Source organism: Haplochromis burtoni, unplaced genomic scaffold, assembly GCF_018398535.1.
Source record: "Haplochromis burtoni strain Fernald_Lab_line unplaced genomic scaffold, NCSU_Asbu1 Contig_370, whole genome shotgun sequence".
NCBI classification, from domain to species: Eukaryota; Metazoa; Chordata; class Actinopteri; order Cichliformes; family Cichlidae; genus Haplochromis; species Haplochromis burtoni.
The window spans coordinates 156502-171081 of record NW_024582731.1 but is presented as its reverse complement, the minus strand read 5'-3'; the positions used below and the strand labels follow the sequence as shown (position 1 = coordinate 171081).

The window sequence follows — 14580 nt, the reverse complement described above, 5'->3', positions numbered from 1 at the left end:
ATATATTCTACATTTTAAGAAAGAATATATCTGTTAAATATTAAGTTATAGCTAAGAGTGAACATGGTGTCAATCTAACTGCCAAAGAAGGCTAAAAACAACTTTTACTGATGTATCTGAACAGCAGCCACGATAACAGCTGGCTGATCCCACCGCTGCAGTTCTCCTTTAGCATTTACCACACACTGGTCTACTGCTTATGTTCATTTTTGGGAATTGCTGTACCGCCAGTTATTAATTTCACACAAGTGCTGAAAGCCTCAATGAAGGTAAGAGTTAAAGTGGGTCATGTAATGAAGAATGGGCGGCCAGGTGAGCAGCAACTCTTAACACTGGCATCTAGTGTGTCAGGGTAATGGCAGTTGGAGCTTGTAACATTTTCCACTGAGATCAGGGAAAAACAAAACTGTTTTCTGAGTGAGAGCCAGGTGTGCATCCCACAGTGTCCATCACTATCACTATATAATCTATATAATCTTAGTGATTACCCCACTTAAATGTCAGGATGAAAAATAACAAGTAATAAAAAAAAGTTGTTGGTTTATTGCTTGCAAACATCACATATAAACATTTTGATTTGTAATCAGATGGCTGTGTTACACTGATCACTTGTGGTTTCACAGAAATTTAAACAATGAAATGGGAAATGTTGCAGCTCTGCATAGAAAATAAAACTGTGATATAATGTGGATTGTATGTATGCTCCGGCTTAGTGGAAAAAAATTTTTTTTTGCTAATGTTTGCAGTTAAAAGATGATTGAGGAAAAGTGGAAAATTAATACAGCAACAAAGATGGACATTTAATCTCCAATCAGCTGCCTTCAAAACCTTTCTTTCTTTCTTTTTTTAGCAGACCATTTTTGTGCTTGTTTCCTGGTTGTACCCGTTTACTTGTCCTCTTCTGTGAGTTGTGGATCAGCTACTGTAACAGACACTGAAGCTAAAAGTCTGCAGTGAAACACTTTGAACTTTTTCCCCTTAGTTTATTTGCTGGAGGTAGAAATCTTTGTAGCTGACTTAAACACTTTGAAAATCAAGACTGGTACAGATCCTTTTTCTAATATTCATATTTTCATGTAAAAACTCATTTAAAGTCACACCTGTGACCTGTGTGATTTTAAAGCAACTCTTTGGGTGAGGTTTAACTTGACCCTTGGGATTATTTCAGCTTCTTGGGTTTGAATAGTACAACAGTTTTCTATTGTACATTTAAGAGAAACATGAGTGAAAGACATCAATCACCAGCAGATGTTACAAAATGTGTCCCACAGCCGTATTGCCATCATAAATCCAATATTTCTGGTCATTAAAAAGTTACAGTCTAAAGCCACAACTTGTGAGCGGAGCCTCTGCATTAGCAACTCATTTCCTTTGGCTTCTAGCCTTAGAGGTCCCCTCTTCACAGACAGGAAGTGATTGTGGTTTTAGGCCCTCAGGCCACGAGCCATGAGGCAGGCGAACACCGTCATCACCATCTTAGGCTTGACTTCCACCAAGTCCTCGGGGAGCGCATACACCCGGGCGCCGATCTTCCTGGCCATGGAGATGGCGTACCTAAAGACACAGTAATTGTTGGATTAAATCTCCTGCTGCTGGCGATGCAGAGACATTTCTGAACTGTTAAGTGATAAGAAGCTGTAAGAAGAGCTGTACGTACTTTGCGTTGTTGAGTTTCTCCTCGTCAGTCAGGTCTTCGGTCTTCAGCAGGTCGTACCGGATGGATCCAGGCTGGATGGTATCAATCAGGTCAAGAACCGGCATGCTGGTGCTGATGGACCGGTCCTAACCAACAACAACAGCAGAGTTAATGTAAATCTCTCATTGTTTAGTGTTACAGATGTGAAACTACACTGCTATGAGCCTGGTTGCCATCCAGAGTGTAACCAAAAACTCCCTGTTGGGTTTTTGTTCTTGTTTCACACAGAGGATAACCTGTTAAGCAGTTTCATCAAGGCCCAGTGTAACATAAACTTGGATTATTCTGAACCACAAAGCAACTCTAGCGAAGTTCAGCAATAAAGATCTGGAGCTGGAAAAAAGTCGAATAGGTTCCCTTTAAAGCCGTGATAAATCTGTGCACAGGAAGTGATGTAATCAAAACTTTGACACTGGAGCATTTAATTGGAGGCTAAGGAGGATTTCCATGTCCATACTGTCGAGGTGTGTTACCTTAAAGCTGGAGATTGTGGATTTTCCGGCCCTTGTCAGGTTGTCGTTGACCCAGGACACGATGGTCTCATCGATCACCTTTTGCCCATCGCCAAGGTCCTCCAAGATATTCAGGGTGTACCTGGGTGCACACACAGGTAGCTTAGAGATTCCTGAATGGGGCATTTCTAAGCAGACTATAAGTTAAATAGTTTCTGGTTCCATACACCCTTCAGTGCATTACCACGCTTTCTTTAACAGCCAAACCCCCATTCAAATATCTGCTGATTTTATATCAGGTTAGAACAACAGCCCTCACAAATCAGAGCAATCAAAACAAGAAGATGAGACCAAAGAGATGTGAGAGGTGAGTGAAGTGAGGTTTTACCTCCTCATGAGCTGCCAGAGCAGAGCGAGGGTGAGGGTTCGATTCCCTTCGTTCAGATCCTGACCCGCAATGCCGACCAGAGAGAACTTGGCCTCCTTCTTTCCCAGCTCCACGGCGTAGTTACAGTTCTCCAGCTGGAACGCACAAACAGAGAACATCATTGCAAATTTTGCATATAATATGAATGGAAATTTGAGCTTTCTAGAAAAGGCAACGTGGATTTGGTGCATGGTGTCAAATTTAATGAAAATGTTTTGGGGGTTTTTCATATCCATCATAAATGGATGTCTTTCCCCTTGAACAGTGAGATGAGAGTCCTTTGAAGAACTGACACAGAAAGAGCCATCGTGTGTGACTTGAACTGTGTTGAGCTGTTGTACCTTCTTCATGTTGCTGCTCAGTTTAGGGTAGGGAGGTTTGTTGACTCTGTCCCAGTCCACTGGTACTTTGATCTTCTCGTACAGCTGGAAGATCACCAAGGCGTCGTCGATGTCTCTGCAGCACAAACAAACACATCACGCTGCTTTGCTGTTGTAATCTGGAGAATGTGTTCATATTCTCAACATGCTGCATGTCAAAGAAGGACAGAGGAAGAGCGGTGAGGTGTCTTACGCGTAGAGATGGTTGACACGAGGGTTGACTCCCAGTGAGTTCATCCAGTTCCTGAAGGTGCGCTCCTCTCTGGTTTCACCTGGAAACAAACAAACAAACAAAAAAAGTCTGCTATTAAACATCCATGGCAGGAAAACTAGGGCACAGAGATCGGGAAAGTTGGGAATCTCTCACATATGAATTAAGCCCGCTTTGAGTGCTAAGCGCTTTGAGTGCTCAGAAAGAGTAGAAAAGCGCTATATAAGAACCAGTCCATTTACCATTCACCATTTACATTACCTTCGATGGAGCTCCAGTCGATGTCCTGGTTCTCTGGCTTCTTCAGAGCCGGGTATTTGTTAAACAGATTGGCAACAAAAGCCAAGTTGAGCTTAGGGTTTCCGCGGACGACATCTGTGGGCATAACGAACTGTCTGCACCCGAGCCGGTCGGCCTGGTCCAGCATGAGCTCCGCTCGCTTCAGGTCGTCTTTCTCCTGCAGAGCGAGCAGCAAGGCCGACATTAGAATGTGAGAACCAAATCAGAGTTTCCTGCACTCAAAATAAGCATGTTTGGAAGAATCAGGTCTGTAGTCAACAAAGGTCTGCGCATATGTAGTTAAACTGTTCTTTTTTTTTTAAATTTGGCAATAAAACTAATTAATAAAGTTTGTATTTTACGTATTTGGAACGTCGCCTTTGGTTTCAAGGAATTTTATATGTTCTGATATTTTTTGTAGAACAAAGAATGAAAAATAGCATAATATAAATAATATATGCAAATGAGGCAGCAGTTTTTGTTTATATGGGCCCTGCTGATCCCCTCTGAGTCTTTATGAGCAATCAGGGGACAGTAACACTGACTGATGTGTGGGAACTTGTCATGGTCCCTGTGCCCCGCTGGTCGACCCTCTATTAGGCAATATGTTTGTGGTTTGTTTGCTCGCCCTCTCGCTCTCTCTCGCCGCGGCGACGCTCATTGCGGGCTCCCGCTGCTGGCCCACACACCTGCTCTCATCACCGCACCGGCCGATGATCCCAGCTGATTACTGCACTACGTAAGATGGCGAGTCTGCACTAGTCTTCGCTGGATCGCTGAGCTATCAGCGTCAGTTAAACTTGTGTACCTGCCAACCTGTATCTTGAAAGCCCTTTGTTATTATCCCACTAACCCGACCTTTTGTGTTTAGATCGTTTTTGGAACCGGATTCTGAGAGGAGTGACTGAGGAGGAGCTTTTGTACAGAAAGTGTGGAGCACCCTTCCCCCTAACCCTGTTTCCCACGGACCCTGGCGACCCGGACCTGTTTCCCCTGCACGTTGTATATAGCCACTTGGTGATTGTGTTCACTGTGAATAAATGCACTGTTCTTCGCTTAAAGGAATACCCTGGCCTGCGCCTGAGTCTCTTTCGGAGACCATATCAGAACTAGTCCTATAAATGGTCACTATGGCTATCAGATGCATGCTCGGGTGTCTTACCCTGAGTCCTGACATGTCAACGGCAATGGGGGGAATTCCCTCTTCGTCTCCTTTGGGTGCCACCTGGTTCAGCAGGTTGTAGTACGCCTTCGAATCCTGGAACAAACAGTTTGGAAAGGTTACCTTCTAGCAGCCAAACAAAAACTTCACACTGTAGAGAAGAAAAGGTCTTTAATGTGAGTCTGTCTGTAGTACGGTATTGATGAAAAATTGATGTTGGCTGATTTTACTTTCGTTTAAGAATAAAAGTGATCACAACTCGGCTACTCCAGTTCTTTTCTCCGTTTGGTCTGCGGGACTCTGAGAACACAGAGTTAGACTTACTTTTGCTGATGTTGTTTAAACCCAGCTTGTGTTTCTGGGCCTGAGACTGCTTATGCATTATACACAAGGCCCAGATGTGTGTGTGTGTGTGTGTGTGTGTGTGTGTGTGTGTGTGTGTGTGTGTGTGTGTGTGTGATCACCTTGATGTCGTTGTTGAAGTTGTTGATCTTGCCACAGCCCGCCTCCTCCAGGTGATAGTTGGCCCAACGCAACAGCAGCTCCTCGGGGGAAAGTTTCATCAGATCCTCAAGACTCTCTCCATCCCGCAGCAGAGCGATCAGAGCTGCACGCATGTGTTTTCATTAAAAACATCCTCATGTGCATGGAGTGAGTATAGATTATCTGGTAAGCAACTGAAAAGTAGCTGGTGGCTTTGGTTTTACTTTTGTCTTGAATACATGAATCTGATTCTCAGCAAGTAAATAATATCACTTCCAAAGTATTTTTTTAACATCTGTGGTCATTTTTTAGTCTATTTTTAGCTTTCATTGTATTCTAAATGAGAAACACACGCACCTTCATTCCTGCTGAGCTCAATGTCAGCGAACAGCCCGATCTTGATGACCTGCCACAGCAGACCCAGGACCAGGTGCTGCCTGCCCTCTTTCAGGTCCTCAGCTCCAATGTTCACCACATGGCAGCCAATGGCTGATGCCGAGTTCAGGGCCAGGTTCAGGTTCTCCTGTTAGATCAAGCAGTAAGATATCCCATGCACAGAGACTCTGTTAGACTGCTGATTGTGCACAGTGGTAGGTAAAGGAGATGAAAAGCGTTGCCAGAATCAAGGAGAGTCTCACCTGGATGGTGAAGGGTGTGAGCTTTTTCTTGTTGATTGTTCTCTCATCGATGGTGTCGGCTACAGACAGGTTGATCATTTTACTAACAAGAGAGGAAAAACATCCAGATTGATAACGGAACTGTTTTCTTTCCCCAATTCGAAAGTAGAACTGATGAAGGCTACTTTCATTTCATTTTTTTAATGTCCCTGAAGCTAAGATATCTCAGCAAAGAAGTACAGTACATTTAAGAGATCTAAAAATTATTACACAGCATCACAGTTGTCTTCTTTTTTGGAGTTGGATTTCTCATTTAAACTTTTAAATTTGCTCAAATTTTCAGTTTATAACCAACCAGTAAAGTTATTATAGCTATTTAAAACTGAAGTAATATCCAACCCAAGCACGTCTGTAAAAATTATGCAAACTGGGTCAACCCCTGTATGTAAAACCATGATTTAAGTTTTCAGGAAGTCAGCTGTTGTTCCTGTGAAAGATAACGTACCAGAGAACGATCCCATCTCCCATGGCGGTGAACAGGTCGTTGGTGTTAGGATCCATGGGCAGAACATGTTTGCAGTCTGGATCCTTCTCCAGAGCTTTATTGATCCAGTTCACAAAGGCTACCTTTTCCTCCTCTGCAGAACAAAAAAAGCAAATTAAAGTGAGCAGCTGGATGATCATCTGCATCGACCACGTGCAAAATATTAACAAAACTGATTGTTTGGGTTTTTTTGTTTCTTTTTATAAACATATGTGTGTCAGACTTTGGTGTCTGATTCATTCAGATGATTTCCTGAGGCAAGTTCAACAATGCACACATATAACAACAGATGTACTTTTTACTGACTCAGACTATTTGAATTTTCTATCGGTGGCCTCATTTATCCTGATGAGTTTCATTCATACAGGTTAGCATCTCATATTGAATAATAGGTTTGTTTTATTGTTTACATAAACACTTTTAAGCTTGGTTGGCATCAAATCAAGTGAACTATTGATATGAAAACTCTCCAGTAATGTCTAATGTATTCGGATGGTTTGGGTGTGTGTGTGTTTCCATATCTTTGTGGGGACCAAAAATGAGAATGTTACTATGCTTACGGGAACCAACAGACCTTATGGAGTCAAAATGCCTGTCCCCACAAGGTTGAAGGCATTTTTGAGACTCAAAATGTGGTTTTAGTGTCAGGCTTACAGTTAGGTTATGGTTAGGTTTAGGCTAAGGGTTAGGGTTAGGCACTCATTTTTGATGGTTAGGGTAAGCGGCTAGAGAGAAAGCGTGATATCAATTTGATGGCCCTACTAAGATATGAAAACACGACTGTGTGTGTGCTGACCTGAGTAAGAGTGCTGAGTGCCAGTCTGCTCTGAGGTTCCTGCCACATTACAGATGCCCTCCTTCTTGGTGATTGCTTTCTTGAAGGTCTTTGCAACCTCTGCACTCTTTAGTCCATGGACAATCTGGAGATGGGAACAAGAAAGAAAGGTGAGAAATAATCATTTATGCAGTATGCATGAAGTGAGTGATCAACACACTATGTCTGCACTGTGTATTTGTCTGATCATTCTACAGTAAACTCACTTCAGTAAACTTATCAAAGTTGAGCTCTTCGCTGCTCTTGCTAAGCTCCTGGATCATCTCTCTGACTCTGTAGCCCGGCAGTGAAAGGTTGGCGGCCTTGAGGACAGCATCAAGCTCATCCTTGCTGATAATGCCGTCATTGTCCACATCTGGAGGAGGATGGAGGGGAAAGCACAACTTTAAAGAGGGTCCATTAAACTTTCCCTATAAAGTCTCATACAATGAAGACAGTAAAGTAACTCATGTGAGCCGCTCTGAATGGCTCAGGCACAGCTCTGTATGATGTCAGGTGGATATCCTTAATATGGTCATCTCAGGCACACAGCGGGTGGGTGGAGCTTCTGTGCGCCCAAATCATCTCCTCTTCAACTCCAACCAATCAGAAGAAAGATGGAGTGAAGCTAAACTCATCATGCAAAGCTACTCTACTCTGCTCTATTCACTCTGCTAACGGCGCAGATTGCACACTACTTTCTAACACAATGTCCGGCCTGAAATATTAGTCATAGGTATTGTTTCATTATCTAACTTCATGTCCGGTGTGTAACTTCCTTCTCATCTCTGTGGCTGCACAGGCTGCTGAGATTACACATCATCCTTACTTAAATATTCAAAATGATATTAGTTTAACCTGTTGCTGTGTCTTCTTAGGGATCTCTTCCTTACATGGCATTTGTATTTATTTGAATGGTAACTGTATGAAATTTGGAATGATCAAATCTTTGTCATGAGAAGAAAGAAAAATACTATTAGAGGAAAGAACTATCAAAAGACGGCCAAGTCTGACTTTTCCCACTCACCCAGGACATTTTAAACACACTAAAAGAGTCAAAGAGTCAAAGTCTTACATCTTTTGAGCACACCTTCAGAGATCCTCTGAACATCAGACTTTTAGTCACTTTAATTTTAAAACTGTATATACTGTATATTCTGTGTATTTATTATTTCACTCTTATTGCCTGTTCTTATTGTCCTTATCTTCAACGTTATGCTGCTCTGTTGTTTGTTAATTGCACCTTGGGGATAAATAAAGTCTTTCTGATTCTGATCTATCTTACCAATTTTAGTGAACGCTTCTCTAAGATCCTCCAGCTCCTCTGCAGTGATCGGTGGGGCGGCCATGTTGAAGCGTGAATCAGTAGAGGAACCTGAAACTGGCACAAGAGAAAAAACACAGGACATCCTTAAATTTAAAAGTCAAAGCCTGTCAGCACTGAGGAGCATGTAAGCAGGGACCATGTGGTGGGGAAAGAAAGAGGAAATTCAAAGATGGTATCCTGATTTTCTACTGTGAAGCAAACTGCTCAGTTCTCACTTCTGCCAGTGTAAAACTTCCTGCTTGTGCTTCACTTCCTGCCTGACAGACAAAAGCCTCTCTGTTCATTACTGCTGCGTGTGTAATAAGATCAGAGCACTCTGAGGTCCCCCAGGTAACCTTTAACCACCCACAGTCAAGTCGCAAGTACACACAAATTCTTTGCCAAAAGAGGAAACAGCACAGTGATGCTCTGGTTCACAAAAACCCTGTTTAGTAACCAGAATCTTTTCATTCACATTAAGCTGCGTCTGCATTTGTAGATGGCGGTTGTCTAGTCGACATTCAAGCCTCCAGTTTTGTAATTACCACCTCATCATATGTCAATCAAAAGTATCCTTTGCTCTCATTGGTGGTTGCATCAGCTGCTCACCTTGAAGCTGAACTTGGAAACGGCCTATTTTCGTTTCACCCTGTATCCCTGACACCCTGCAGTCTCCAGTCAACACAACACTGCTGGTCTCTTCCTGTGTGGACGTCTCTGAAGAACATTTCTAGAAACACGGTCCCTCTAACAATAAATAAAGGGTCTACCCAAAGCTGTGCAACAACAACAAGTCTCACTCTATGGGGTGGTACTTTTTAATCGCTGAGAATCGTTTGAGGTACTGAGTGTAGCCACTGGTTTAGCAGCAGCTACCATCGCTTCAGTAAATCAAGGAATCGCTCTATGCATCTCTGTTAGTCTAGCTTGATGACTGTTTATGTTGTTTGGACATAAATCAAATGGATTAGGGTCTTCTCATTTTGACGGTATTTTCTCTGCTGCTAGGCAATCAGTGGGCGGAGCCATCACCCCTACTACTGGGCATCAAAAGAGGTTCTTATGCTAAAAGATTTGTGATGTAACAGAAAATTCAGATGATTGCAGTTTAGAGCCAAAGAGAATTAGCTCAGAGACCACAGCAACCAAAGCTGCAGCTGTCTGAGAATTTACATTTCTGGGTGTTATCATTACTGATTTGATTTATAGTCAAAGACGACGTTACCCTGTTTGAATCTGTGATAAACGATGAACCACAATTTAAGCTAGTGATTAAATTAAGAAGAATTAAACTAATTTATTTAGTTTTTGAGAGCTGATGAAGAGATCAAGAGATGGATGGATCGATGGCATGTTCAAACTCTGTCTAGCTTTCATTTGGGGACAAACATCCACCAGGAACTGGAGACAGAGATCAGCAAACAGAAACTCCCACACCATGTTGTTGCATGCAAAAATGCTGCAGTAGAGCTAATGATGTTTTATGTGTAAGCTGACTCTCAGCTGCTGAAGGCACATTTTGCTCCTTGGATGTAGAAGTTTTAGTTCTGAGGACTGCTGGGAGCCCATCAACCTCAGCCTTTCAGCCTCTGTCTAAAACAGCTTCTTGGACGCAACAACACACAGTCAGGTTTTACTCCTTTAGATGTTCTTTACTCACAAAAAAGTTGAAATTCACAGAGAGGAACTGAGCAACTGAAGATGTGATCGATGATCTCAGTTCAGTGGGGAAGTTTGAGGTCACATCGCAAATGAGGCAGAGCAGTGCCAAACTTCAGACTGCAAGTGTGGAAACTTTGACTATTTGTAACATTTACTTCTGATGCTGTAATGTGACAGAAGGTCCTTTATTTCACTGTTCTGCCAGTTTTGGTTTAACACTCTAGATACAGATTTATTTATTCATGTACTATTTATGCCACCGAGTAAACCTAATGTTTCCAGTGTCCCTTAGGCAACCCAGAGACTAAATGAACAGAAATCATTGCATTATATTCTCCTTGCAATATCATGCGTTGCATTTTCAAAGAACGCGATTTAACTGGAGCGCTGTCGATTTTTGCAGCCAAACAGTCACGTTGACAATGACCACATGTGTTCATGACCTGTTTTCTTTTTTGCTTATTAGAAAGGAAAAAGCTGCAGATAAGGAAGAGTGAAGCAGTTCTGAGTAGCTGCCAATCACATGACACACAGGACGTTATATTTCAGTCTGTGATGATTCACTCCGAGCATTTGTCGACTTCAGATCCTTTTTTGGCAGTCGAATGTGAAGAGAAACACAAAGTAACATTTAAGACAAAAGTAGGAACGGGGGTACAACAGACAGGGAAGACGGTTTGATGATGACTTTAAAAAATGATGACTTTATTAATAAAATTGTTGGATGAAAAGCAACCTGATGTAAGGGATGATAAGAAAAGGCAAATTGCTGTAAAATGCATATCGATTTACTAGATGGTGTCGCAGTATAAAGAGAAGTGTCTCAGCCTACGTTTCCATGTTATGCAATTGAAGGATACTGATGAAAGATAAGTAACTGATTGCAGACAGCTGTCAGGTAATGACGAAATACTTTGTTTAAAATGACTGTTGTAAAATGACCTGTTATACCAATGTTAATGAGGGGCAGCCAATCAAAAGAAAGCTGCCTTAAAAAGAGTAAAATTAGCTGATTTCAGGTGATCTATCCAAGCTAGGATAAATAAAGACGCAGCTAATATTGGTATGAGTCAGAATATGTAAATGTGTAAAAACACCCAAACTTCTTCTCATTTTCTTTTTCCCCATGAATGCTAAAACCGCTAAAGCTAACCCCACTGAGCTACAAGTGAAGAAAAAAAATAAAGAAAGACTTAATGATGCACATTTGTGGATCAGATCCATAGAGATGACAGGTTACAGATGTATGAATCGTTTGGATTGAACTGTGCAGGTTACAGTAAATGTTTCTCAGCCTCAAGTGGGCAACAGTGAAATGTCCTTCATGGAGGGCCGGACTGGGTTTTGTTTAATTGTTTGTAAGGAGTGAGAATAGGTGTAGGAGATGATTAGCTCCTTTCTGCAGCAGCCCTTTGGACTTGGAAGCAAGGCACTCAGATACACTAATAAAAAGATTCCTCGCCCGCAATGAACATGAAACAATAAATATAAGAACAATGCAACTGAAATATAAGGTTAATTTATTCAAATAAGTCATGATTAAGGAAAATGTGCCTGGTGTAAACTGCATTTGTACCAATCAAGTAAATTTCATTTGGGCAGATTCCATTAAATGTAACATTTCACATTTACTTGTGTAACTAAATTATTTGGGAAACTTACATGTAATTAAATTAGTTAGCAATAAACACAGCCTGAAGTCAGCAATAGATAGATCTATAGATACTTACATAGATGTTACAGCAGCATGATAAAGGATAAAAAATAGTACAGTCTAAGATATACAAAGATAAACAACATAGTTGGATAAATGTGCCACAAGCACCCAAAAAGGGCCTTATAAGGGCTTTATACTGTTAGATTATTTATACTATTAAATTTGGGCAGATTCTTTTTCTTTTTTTCGAGCATGGGTGAATGACAAACGCAAGACTCAACCACTGGCAAACATTAGCTGCTGCTAGTATGTCTGCTCTGGCACTCTTATTTTGATTTTGGAGCCAAATTCACCATGTGCACACATGTAAGCTTTTCATATCTTTTAGGTACGAGAAATAGCTTTGAGCCACTGAAAATCAAGCGGCCTGTTAGACAGCAGCCAGAAGTCAGAAGCAGAAATGAAACTCAGCTCAGCAAAAGTACGGGTCTTAACACTTTTAATGTGCTAAAAGTCTTGCAATGGGTCATGGAAATGAAATGACTCAGTCTGGCCTTTATGGTGCAAAGTGTCGCTGAGCTCTTCTGCACTGATGCTCTTCCATGATCTGCCTCAAACTATCTCTGTGGCAAAAAGTTCCAGTTTCTTTTCACAGTTTTATTTTTAGAGAGTTTTTAGATCTACTATTTCTGACTGATTTAGCATCTGCATGCATGAGTTCTCCTTTTGTTGCTAATATTGTTTTCCTTCTGAAAACTTTAACCGCCTTAAAAACAGGGTTTACGGTTCACACAGTTTAACTTTCTCATGTACATGGGTCATGAGTCTGTGTGTATTTCACCTTTTCCCAGCACTGCTTTGTATCTTGACTCTGGCTAACACCTGGACTAAACAGCATTTATAATAAAACAACAACAACAAAAACATTAAAATCTAAAGTTACTTACACATGAATGTTGTGTCTGAAATCTCTTAGTGTAATTTCTAACATAGTTAAAATAGTGAAGTGTTGCTGAAGCTTTGATGATTTAGGATTACTAAATATGTCCCCAGCGAGAGGCGGGGCATGCACTAGCCAAGTCATCAGCCTGTCAGCCTGTCAGAAGCAATCAGACAACCACGCTCACATTCACACCTACACCCCAATATGCACGTCTCTGAACCCAAAACGAACCCACGCAGACATGAGGAGAACGTGCAAGCTCCACGCTGAGAGGCCCCAGCTGGGATTTGTACCAGTTCTTCTGCTGTGAGGTGACCCTGCACCACTGTGCCACCTGATATTAAAACAATCTAACTGTAAAGATTTCCACCTTCCACTTTGAAAATAATCGGAGAACAGGCCACCAAAGCTCTGCACGCTGCTATGGTGAGCTGGCGTCATTACAGAGAAAAGCGTGGGGGGAAAATGTGATGCAAACAGGTCATTTTAGTGTGTTCCGTGTGTTAAAGCGAGGGTGGTATGTTTCCTCACCACAGCATCGCACATCCCATGCTTTGTGCATGCTGTCATTTGTTTAACAAAGCCTCACACCACAGGAAACGCTTTTACACCTATGTTTCTCCTCATTTCCATTCGACCTCTTAATGGCCTGCAGCGGCACGATCTAAAACATGCAACACTAGCAAGCGTCAACAATTTCCTGCACTGAATGTGCACGTGTTACTTCATCTGTTGGCAAGCATCCTGTTTCATCAGAATATTGCATGATTGACAAGTAAAATCAAATAGCAAAGTAGTGTAGCAGAAGTATTATTATTTGGTAAACATGAGTACAAGTACTTTAAAAAGCTGCAAAAAGCACAAAGAAAGAGGGCCGTCTCTAAGCATCATGGCCCCGATTTCATCTCTTAGTGCGCATCGTCCAAGCAGCTCTGAGTTAACTGTATCCACAGCTTAGCATCTTCTCCAATCATAAAGTATTAATCGCTTGTCCTGAGATGATCTCTATATTTCTGCCCACCCATTGCTACCTTAAAGGGATTTTTTTGCAGCTGAAGTTTGAAAACCGCAAACTTCCTTTTTCAGCTCTCTGCACTGTTCCTCTCCCCCATGCAGGCCTCACTCTGCTTCTAACTGCTCTTATTGTTTAATTTATGTATGGCAGGTGTTAAATGATTAAAGGCAACATGCACGCTGTAAACAAGGCGTTTAGGTTTGGAGCAAACAAGGTTTGGAGTTTTGTGCTGTTGGTTTCTAAAGCAGGGCAGGCTTTAATGAATACAGCAGCAAAACTGAGCTGCAGTCAAGAAAGATCCAGCTTCAGTACTAAAATCAATGGCTGTGCAGCTATATATGCAATAATACATCATTACAAAGATGTCCTGCAGAGATGTCCTTTATCTCTCGGTCTTTCTTGCTCTCTCTCTCTATCTTTTAATATTTAATATCTATTAAATATTAAAAAGAAAAATCTGAGTCTTTCTCTCACCCTGCAGTTACGCCTTCAGGAAATACCTACGTGGATTAGAAGCCACCTGCCCTCTACCTTCTTTACCTGAGAGACGTAGTGAGGAAGCTGATCTCTGGGCTCGGAGGGTTACACTTGTCGTCCGTCTTTATCTCTTTCGTCCTCAGTCGGTTCTTCTGGCTGCTGTGCCGCTCACTGCTTTTCAGACAGCGCACTGAGTTGGGACCGAAAGCAGGGCAACGACGCATCTATTCAAATCTAAGAGGAAGGAAGTGACATGCAACACTTGAAACTAGAAACAGGAATGAAAGGCGTTTTTTGTCTTTATATGGCAATGCGCGGTGGCTACAAGTCAAGGTGACCCCCCACCGCTAAAGGTTTGAAGCTTCTTTTACAGTTTTTGAGCAGTCGCCGTGGGCGTTTAGGTGTCGCAGGACTCCAGTGGTATCATTTAAAACATTGTGACATCAAAAAGAAGG

The 14580-nt window shown here is 41.8% G+C and overlaps 1 protein-coding gene across 1 annotated transcript; it reads right to left on the bottom strand.

The window, feature by feature from the left end:
- Positions 1-523: 523 nt before the first annotated feature.
- Positions 524-14377, bottom strand: lcp1 (lymphocyte cytosolic protein 1 (L-plastin)). The gene is made up of 16 exons (XM_005943433.2): positions 14189-14377; positions 8351-8446; positions 7293-7441; positions 7048-7171; positions 6213-6345; positions 5729-5810; positions 5448-5613; positions 5072-5214; positions 4608-4703; positions 3428-3623; positions 3149-3227; positions 2917-3031; positions 2537-2670; positions 2170-2290; positions 1658-1782; positions 524-1554 (listed from the first exon to the last, which is right to left on the bottom strand). The coding sequence occupies exons 2-16, from the start codon at positions 8412-8414 to the stop codon at positions 1425-1427; spliced, it is 1857 nt and encodes a 618-aa protein (XP_005943495.1). The 5' UTR covers positions 8415-8446; positions 14189-14377; the 3' UTR covers positions 524-1424.
- Positions 14378-14580: the final 203 nt, after the last annotated feature.

What these genes read in the sequence shown, in the direction of transcription:
- lcp1 (XM_005943433.2), bottom strand. Translation starts at nt 8,414, where the DNA reads ATGGCCGCCCCACCGATCACTGCAGAGGAGCTGGAGGATCTTAGAGAA. An exon ending in CGACTGGAGCTCCATCGAAG is followed by an intron (nt 3,228 to 3,427) that starts GTAATGTAAATG and finishes GTTTGTTTCCAG; the next exon opens with GTGAAACCAGAGAGGAGCGC. An exon ending in GAGAAACTCAACAACGCAAA is followed by an intron (nt 1,555 to 1,657) that starts GTACGTACAGCT and finishes CTGTGTCTTTAG; the next exon opens with GTACGCCATCTCCATGGCCA.